At 44.1% G+C, this 10,000-nt stretch overlaps 1 protein-coding gene across 2 annotated transcripts in view; it reads right to left on the bottom strand.

Moving 5' to 3' along the window:
• Nucleotides 1-10,000, bottom strand: part of LOC115537489 (trichohyalin-like) — a 65,248-nt gene that overhangs the window by 53,061 nt on the left and 2,187 nt on the right. For both annotated transcript variants that reach the window (XM_030349456.1, XM_030349457.1), the window contains exons 2-3: nt 9,449-9,598; nt 5,063-5,200 (exon numbers count right to left, since the gene is read on the bottom strand). In XM_030349456.1, coding sequence (XP_030205316.1) covers nt 5,063-5,200; nt 9,449-9,598 — 288 coding nt within the window. The remainder of the gene's footprint in view (nt 1-5,062; nt 5,201-9,448; nt 9,599-10,000) is intronic.

Genomic DNA, 10,000 nt, shown 5'->3' with positions numbered 1-10,000 from the left:
GTGCAGAGAGATACTGTATTTCTCATGTACATGCTTCTATAACGTTCATTATGCTGCCAGACATGGAGATGAAATAACATGGGAAATAAAGCCCACCATACAAATGGGTGTTGATGCAACTAAAGTACTTAATGCAAGACACGGCCGGTATGAATACGCTCCCTCATTCATGATATAGCTTCTTTTTTTTGCCTAGACTCCATTGTGCCAATATAATGAAAGATGGACAACGCAAAAACGCAACCCAATTTAAATGAAAGCCGCTCATATACGGTGTAGGTGAAATGATGTTGTAATCACGTAGAAAAATCTCTCTGAAACTCAACTATTAAAACACACACACACACACACACACGCACACACACACACACACACACACACACACACACGGTTCAAGTTTATTTGTTCACAGATACGAAAAGAGACAAACTCATACATTTTCATAAGTTTGGATGGAGACTCGCACACAAACGTAAACGCTGGTAATATTTTAAAAGAACATTTGTATTCAAAATATATGATATATGACAATATGGTAATGAAAAACCTAACACATATCCAGAGGTCAGTAGCTAATGTGCTAGTGTGCGTATGTATAAGTGTGTGTGTGTGTGTGTGTGTTTGTGTTGGTATGTGTGTGAGTGTGTGTAGGTGCGTGCCCGTTTGTGTGTGTATGTGAACACACGTGCTTGGCCTCCAGTACCCTTGGGTTAGCAGGAGTTACGACCTGCTTACATTATTAAGGGGAGTAGTAGGCAATGTTATGTATGCCTAAACAGCCAGTCAATTCATTACCGAGGCAATTCCCTAAGTACATGAATAAGCACGCAGTTTGCTTTATACCTCTCTCTCCCCCTCTCTCTCCCGCCCTCTCTCTACCTCTACTTGTCCCACTCTGAACTGTAAAAGAGACCGCATATCGGTGTGATCCGGAGTGCTTACGATAAATCAGAAATGCAGGCAAATTAATAATAAAGAAATAAAACAACATTACCTGATTAAGTATGTATGGCGGAGTGACGGACGCAATTTACGGGCACCGGAGGGTTGTGTGTCCGGAATAAGGTCTCATTAAGATCACAGTGTGTGTGTGTGTGTGTGTGTGTGTGTGTGTGTGTGTGTGTGTGTGTGTGTGTGTGTGTGTGTCTGTATTTGCATGGGTGTCTATGGCACTACTAATCCTTCAATGGAAGTCCCTGCTTTATGAAAAGCCTGCAATCTATTATAATGACCCCTGTGAAGGCTATGACCATAGCAGGCTAATTTGTTAGTGCATGGCATGCTATATACATATATCTATGTACCAATATTTATATATAGAGAGAGAGCGAAAGAGGGAGCGAGAGAGCGTAAAATAAAGCATGCAGAACAGAAATATGAAATGTTTCAAATATTATATTAGTTAAATCTAGTTTTTACCCCAACACACACACACACACGCACGCACACACGCACACACGCACGCACGCACGCACGCACACACACACCCGCAAACCCCTCACTGCTTTTACTGTCATCTGTTCCCTCTCCTCTTTTAATGTTCCTCCCCTTCCATCCTCAAATCCAGCCACCTCCTCATGACATTCACACAAGCACATGCACACACATCACACCCACGTTTCATTCCCTAGACTTAGCATCTCACATCCTATAGGCCTATGTTTTAACTACTGGCCGCTGTTCTCATCTCACCGGGACCTTAATATAGCCTTCCATTTGATTAAATCATTAGCTTTTTCTTTGACTCTGACTGGGCTCTTTTGTTTCAAACCTCAGCCTTGGTGGATCGCAAGTACAATAAGAGACGGAGACGTATACCTATAGGTCTTGCTAAATTTCCTGCCTGGTTTCTAGCGCCTATGTTCCTTTTTAATGTGACCCCCACCACTTCTCTATGTGGTTTTCACTGTATAAAAAACCTTTACATTCACGTTAAGTCATTTTGCAGACGCTGTTATCCGAAGCGGCATACAGCGACAGTCAAGGCATACAATCAATATTGGAGCAACTATGAAATGTAAGTGCTTCTCCAGTGGATAAAAAAGAAGACCACTAGATAGAGAAACAGGCCCTATGAACCAGAAAAAAATAAAATAAATTCTCTCGTGAAAAGGACATTGTGGTTGATGGCTTTTTTTCGATATTTTTTAGATAAGCTTTCTCAAATCACATCAATAAGAGGACTCAAATCAGGCTCACCGACCGGACTACAGCGTGTGCTGCTACTGCGGTTCTCGGGGCTCTTGGAGCTGTGCGTGATTCGCCTCCACTGTTCAACATAATGCAAAGTAGGACCCAATAATTAGCAATGCACGGGCATTAGCGGCGCGCGGGCTAACATAACACAGTGGACGCGGCGTGGGAAAGACATGAGAGCGCCAGTGCTTGGGCACAATAGCCAAGGACCTTTTTCGCAAACAGCGCTTTGGAAAAACATACAGAGCGCTCGCATCGGGTGGAAGATTTAGCGGCGGCGGCTATTATGTAGGCAAATGGCACATACACACACACACACAGGCGTCCTGCTGGGCTGCGAGATAGACTCGTTCGTTGTTCCATCCCGTGGCTGATATATTAACACAGGTTTACAAGGGCAGCGCACTACATATGTAAGTTTGGCCTTATGGTTGACCTTACAATGCACTTAGTATCCCTTACAGCGGCTAATGCGGCAGCCGCTCCTACAAGCCATTTATTGCAGCTAACGACCGCCAGCCGCTCATAAATCAGCATTAGGAACCTATTTTGCCCTCTCCTTCTCTCTCTCTCTCATTCTTGCTCCCTCTCTTTCTCTCTTTTTTTGCCCCCCCCGCCCTTTTTAGGGTGGTTCATTCCAATCGCCCTCCCTCTTTCTCTCTCTTAGCTGTCGTTTTGATTCTCCCCGAGGCCACCCCCAAAAAATGTGGGAAGTTACCACTCCTCCCCCATGTTCTACCTCTCCAACTCTTTCCACCGTTTGAATGAACCTCCCAGCTTTTTCCTGCCTTCACCAGTCTCCATCTCCTCTCCATAATCTTCACCTTCTCTCGTTTTATGTCTTCGTCGTCACTCTCTCTTTCGCCCCCCCTCCCCACACCCCACCCTACGCCCCGACCCACCCACCCCTCCCTCTCCCCCACCCTGGCCGACAATTCCTCCCGATAGATAGAGACCACGTCCCAGAGACGGCAAACCGCCTATTGGCACCTCTATTGATTTTAATTAAGCTAATTAGTTCATTATTCCAAAGGATCAAACGGATGGGCATTCATTACCGCATGGTGGGGAGGCAGGGAGAGCTGGGGGGAGGGGAGGGGTGGGGGAAGGGGAGGGGAGGGGCGGGGGGGAGGTGTTAGCTGAGGGAAGTGAAGGGGTGGGCCTCCGCCGGAGTTAATATGATAATGAAGACGATCAATTATCACTCACAGCAAAGTCATTAACGACAACATTAGCATAGTCGACCGCTGCAACCCGCTGACCCCCCGCAGCGCTCTCGCTCTCGCTCTCTCACTTCACCTCCTCTCTAGTTTTCCCCGCCAGACTAAACACAATTTTGCTTGTGTGGCGGAGGGAAGGTATAGGTACACAGGTAGCGATAGGAGGAGACTGTAATAGATACAGGACTTTGCTAGGGGAGTGGAGCTGTAAACGGAAAAGATTTATCGGAAAATTATCCCTAGCTTTTCAAAGCTTGAGTGAAGCCCATCGCATCACTTGGCAACAGTTAGCCCCAGAACATGAATAGTGCACATAATTGCATGCATTAGCATAGTACAGCACCGATACTTATGACTGTGCTTTCGGGAACTGTGCTATCTGTGCTGAACTGTGCTATCTACTACTAAACATCATGAATCAAACAATAAAGTCACTGAACTTGTGAATTTAAAGAGCAGCCTTGAAGACCTCGGTGTAGTTGCATATAAAAGGCAGATACACCCAGAGACAGGCCTGACTGATGCTATCTCTCTGGGAAGAAAACAACGCTTCACTATGTAAACATCTTGGTTTGTCGGTTCTTGCCATCCAGTCGAACTTTGAACTCCAGAGAGTGTGGAGTGCAACGGGTCACCGTCGTATTTCTGTTGGTATACCCCCGCGTATAAGATAACCCCGGGTTTTGTTTTCATTAGCATGGGTCCCAAGGCATGAGACTGCATCTATCGTGTGGTTCTCACAAAAGTTTTAATGGGAACGTCTCAACTTTGCTCGGCCTCCTTTAATGTGCAAATAACATTGAAGTGGCAGTATAACCATTAACCGTAAACCTAAATCCGTCAATAACTCGAATCAAACTTCATGGAGGGCAAAGTCCTAAATATTTGATGAGCGGATGTTTAACCCACACTGGGCTTTAATTGATTTTCTCCCATGCTATTTTCTATCGTTTCTCATTTCTGTTGACAATGAAGCACAGGAAATGAGATTTCTTGCTCCAAACTAAACTGCGCAAAGATGTGGGTCTTCCGTAATAAATAACAAATGGGGCACGCAAAAGATATTCCTAACGGGTCGCAGGGTGTTTTGCCCTCGGTCGGCATGGCGATGACTTGAGACGCATGCGTGTATGCGAAGGATGAGTGTGCAAGGTGATTGGATCAAAGGGAGAAGCAATGATCTTTAATGATCCCTGCTGATCTAATGTAATCTACGCTGATCCCCACCCTTAGGCCTTTGCCTTGCCCGCAAGCACCCTGCCGGCCTGGGGCCAAGGCCTGTGAATGAATACATGCAAAACACACACCTCCGCACAACCCCCCCCCCCCCCCCCCCCCCCCCCCCCCCCCCCCACACACACACACACACACGCACACACACACGTATAAATGGACGTAAATAATGAAAAACACATGTTGCGGGCCAAACTGAAAATATGCAGGCCATATTTACAGACATACAAAGACTAACCACTCAATGTTTCCTCCAATCTATTGCAAAAACACAAGAAACGCATGCACACACACACGCAGACAGACACGCACACACACAAGCACAAGCACAAGGACAAGCACGTGTGAGAGTGAAGAAGCGAGCGAATGAAAGAGCAAGTACGTGCGGGCAGAAAGGACAGGCCGTGACTCACATCCGGGTTGCGCGGCACACGTCCTGCCGGCTGGAGGAGTGGCGTGATGCTGCTCGCGGCTGACCTGCACTCTGTGTCCCCAGTGGGCTGTAGGCTGCACGCACTGCGCCCCAAGGACCACCTCTGCTGCATCCGCTCCTGTGGAGATACATTGAGAGACATGCCCGAGTTTACAGAGTGTCCAGGTAGAGGCAGAAGAAAGAACATAAAATAAACCAACTCACCCTCAGAAGAGACAACAATCATCAAGGTGTCCCTATTACCCATTCACACAAAGGATCATCTTCCCTAGTTAATTTTTTCCTTCGAAAATACATGCAGCGACAATTAACAAGGTTCTTATGCAAGGAGTTGTTTATGCAAACCGCCATGAAGGTAAAAGTCTAAAGACGCCATTATAGTCCCTGCAGGAAAATATTTTTTTTTGCGGCTGGTATACTGCCTACTTTCAACGAGGCAATTGGCATAATAGCGTGACATGGTAGAAGGAATATGATCATTACGCCCCATGTGTCAGAGATCCACCACAGTGTGAAAAGCATCCTCCAACAGCACGGTATTCATGCACACATTTCTGTTCCATTCTATTTTCAATGGCGGTTTCACATGATGTTCCTCGAACCATGTGAAACTGTTACCCCAATTGCTAAATCGTTGAGAATGAGCAATAGTCCATTAACTTAGCGCTAGAAATCGACAATGAGGCACAGCCTTAAACTCTGAATTTAATTTCCCGAAAGCACATTTGCAACTTTGACCCACAAGAAACATGAGCAAATTAAAAACCTAATGTTGAGATCAGTTGCCACCTTATTCCAATCCAAACTCAACCCCCCGAAGTCCAATCGGTCAAATCCTAATCCACATTGGGAGTCCACTTATGTCAAAAGGCAAGCTCAAACGGCATTCAACACCAAGAGGTCACACAAGTTCCATATCCTATGCCCCCCTTTTTAATACAGCTACAACCAATGCAAGGGGGGATTGCTGCTGTCCAAACTGCCAGACTTGGATACAAGGCAAATCCATCATTCATGGTCATAATAAGCAACAGCAGAGGTTTTGGCACGTCAGAGCAATAAGGACCATGTAAGGTATGATGTCAATAATGGAAACTTTTTTAAAATCCCACCCCGTTATGATTGTTCTAAACTTTCTGGCGACTTATTGCCTTTTCCTTCCATGGCATGAACCCACCCAAGTGGTTCTCAGAGCAGATTGTGACAATAGAAAAGGATTTTTGGTAGGCAGAAAATACAAACATACCTCATCAAGCCTGAGCTGTATTGTACATGCAGTGGGGTAATCAGCATAATGTAAGGGAGAATATAAGCCTGAAATTGTATGACATTTTAACTGTAAAAAAACAAAACAAAACAAACCTCTGTTTAGTGTCCATTACGGCGCAACCCCTACTGTTCGCCAGTAATACCATCCACTAGGATTCAATCAGACGTTAGCTGAGCCCCTATTACGGAACTCATTGCATCGTTTACATGGTGGAACAGTCCGTAAGTAGCTCTAAATGCTCTTCATTTGATTGGATTTCGCATTACGGACATTAGGGCAGAAGCACACGCTTGTCCCTTGACTATCCTAACAGACTGTTGAGTGAAGGAGTCCATTTGTTGTTGTATTTGTTTACCGATCCCAGGGCCGAGAATGTGCTGCCAAACATAAACAAGACGCTAAGAGCACAGCTCAAGATGAGCGCAGATGGAGATTCAGAGGCTCCGCGAGGGGGGTCATTGTGCAAGGCGATAAACCGCTATGTATCCTGCCACTCCATCTCGTTTGGCCATGCTACCACCATGCTAAGAAAGCTTTCCAAGCTGAAGATAAAAGGCAGACTGTTAAACTGGGTAACATGCAGGGGTTCTCACCAACCATGGGCTTGAGAGTTTTAAACGTCAAGGCCGATCAGGTTGATTGTAGCAACTTGAGGGGAGGCCGTTTTGAAGGCATATAGAGGTGCAGAGAAACCTATCATTTTAATTTCGATGAAGAAAACGTACATTGAACCTGAAATCGGAACTGAAGTCAAAGACTTCAGTTCCGAAGCTTTAAGGAACTTAAGGCTATTTATGCAAAACACTAATGTGCAAGTCCATCTTGCTTATTTCAGGTATTAAACCAATAAGAAAAACAAGCTATGAAGAAACACTTTGAAATGCATTTTTTTTATATTGATGTAAACTTATTTGCATTGTGTGCGGATAATATAATAAAGGTGATTGAAAGCACTATACTCAAGCGTTGTTGCTGTGATGTTCCAGTGCCAAAACATCGAAGAGTACGTGTTGCAAAGTCAATAAAATAAGCAGCAACGTAAATAATTAAACCTTCGTCGCGTATGAAATATTAAAAGAATCATCAGCTTCACGTTTGTTAAACTGCTTTGAGCTGCAGAAAACAGCATAAAAGACAGGAAATGTATTTTTGAGGGAAAGACTTAAACTTCCAGAAAACGAGGAATGGTTTTGAAAATAGAAAATCTAAATGTGAACGCCTACCGAAGCAATGCCACGAAGGAGCATTAGCATCTCTGATCGATGAAAGTTAAAATTGGAAAGCTATAAATGTCGAGCGATACAAAAACTCGGCATACAGCGACCTGTGTGAATTGGAGACACACAAACCTGACCCTCTGACCTTCTTTATAATAGCAGATAAGTGCCGCAAAGTATAATAGACTGTGATTACTTTTCTATGCACAGTGTGTGTGTGTGTGTGTGTGTGTGTGTGTGTGTGTGTGTGTGTGTGTGTGTGTGTGTGTGTGTGTGTGTGTGTGTGTGTGTGTGTGTGTGTGTGTGTGTGTGTTTGGTTGTGTGCGTAAAAAAACAACAACACCTTTTTGGCGGAAATAATGTTAAGAGCAGCACAGCCAGGGCTGAATCGGAACAATGCTTTAAGGTCACCCATTAAGTGGCCACGTATTTACAGTAGCACCTTGAGTTTAAGCAAGCTAGAAAAAAGAGGAGACAAAGAAAAAGGAAAAAAAAACCTTGAGCACAGGATTAATGCACAAAGCTGTCCACCTCCACCGCCATTAAGTCAGAATGATAATTGATGGTTTGTCTTAGAAAAACAGCATGGGGCGCAAACCTGGAAAGATCCTCGCCAAAGACCTTTACCTGCTTGATGCCTCCTTGTGCTTCGCACGCTACATCAGAAGAACCCCAACTGGGCCTTTAATATGGACCCTCAAGGAGAGAAATAAATGCTCAGTGTTGTGCTTAATAAAACTGTTCTAAGGTCCTATGTTCAATCCCCCCGGCCCTCCCCCCACCTGTGTTGGTGTATTAACAAAACTCTCCTTCAGGTGAAAGGCAGGCAAAAAAATAAGGCATTCTTTCCTCGTCCCTATGAATAATCTGTTAACAATATTCATGCGATTCTCACTGATTGGATTCTGCAGAGACGAATCGGCCTTCGAAAGTGAGGACACCTCAGAAGAAAGCCAGAAGACAACGTCAGTGGAGAATGGAGAAAGAAAGCAACGAATTACAATTCATTCTCTTGCTCCCTGTGTCTCTTTCCCCATCTCCCTTTCCTTCTCTTTCCCCGTTCTTTGGATTCAATTACATTTCAGTAAAGAGGGTCTATACAAAATAACATACAAAAGAGAGTTATATTCACAGCAAACATTTGCGCGTCTTTCTTACTAAATAGTAGCTGAACGCACATACGGGCTGAAAGATCCGCTCGGCAGAATTACTTTATTATTTTGTGCTTTAACTTTCTTATAAGGCATTCCAAAAAAAAATGTTGCAAGTGTTTTGGAGGCAAATCAAATTGGAATTTGTAATTACTTCAGTAGCTAGAGCGGTATCCAGCCGTCTGTCGGCATATGATGCCGCTACATACCTATATATGTTTTTGTTTATCTACTTTTAATGTTTGTAGTATCTGGTTGTGAAACTGTGTTGCTGCTACCTTGGCCAAGGTTCCCTCGAAAAAGCGATCTTGTGATTGCAATTGGACTTGCATGGTAAAATAAAGGTTCAATCGAAAAAACGAAAAACGAGTTTCTAACACAAAAGGGCCTTACGTATTGGAAGGCCACATTTTTAAAGACGTGGGTTACTTTTTTGGAAAGATTCTTCAATCCTCTAGAAAGCTAGTAGTTAAGCTACTTGGAATTGTGATAAGACGGCATTAAACCAAAGCACTTAGCGTACACTATAGAAAAAAAAAAAACTTAAACAAGCTTGTGAGAGGCATGCAGTGATGTGAAAAAAACAGGGGAGAAAATATGTGGTGCAATCAAAAACAGGTCAACATCAAGATTTTGACCAAGGTCATAGCAGTTTGGCTCTCTCCCTTTTACACCATCAACTAAAGCCCATACCATCATATTTTGGCAGAAAGGGAATGAAAGCTTACATGAACGATAGAGTCAGAGGGTTGGAGCTTCATGCCCACACTGGAGACCTTGTGTTGAGCTTCTTTCTCAAGGTCTTCAACGGCCTCCACCAGAACCTGGTTCTGGTTTGTCAGATCACTGACGTAAGACTGCAGGGCATACACTTTCATCTGTAAAGAGAACAGCAAATCACAATCACAATTACTTTATGTTGTGTTGTGTTGAGTAGATATTAGTGTATTTTATTCAGTCGAGCACTTGAACGAGTACAAGTGCAGAACAGTTTACACAACAGCAGCAAGAGCATAAGGTTCAGAAGGTAAAGCCATCAATAGCTTGGTCAGGGTAGACAGAAAGCCAGGGAGGGGAATTTTAAGACTTGCAACTTATTTGTTTGCATCTAACCATTATATATCCAGGGCAGCTTCATAGAGATCAATGCTTTCTTGGACAAGAGAGTTCAGGATTAGGATACATGGCCTCGGAGCTAGATGCCCTAGGGCTGCACACTATGGCTCACCTAGGCTCAGCTCGGTCTTTGTAAGAGGATCGCCATTTATCCTATTTGAATA

Source organism: Gadus morhua, chromosome 23, assembly GCF_902167405.1.
Source record: "Gadus morhua chromosome 23, gadMor3.0, whole genome shotgun sequence".
Lineage (NCBI taxonomy): Eukaryota > Metazoa > Chordata > Actinopteri > Gadiformes > Gadidae > Gadus > Gadus morhua.
This window is presented reverse-complemented; position numbering and strand designations above follow the sequence as displayed.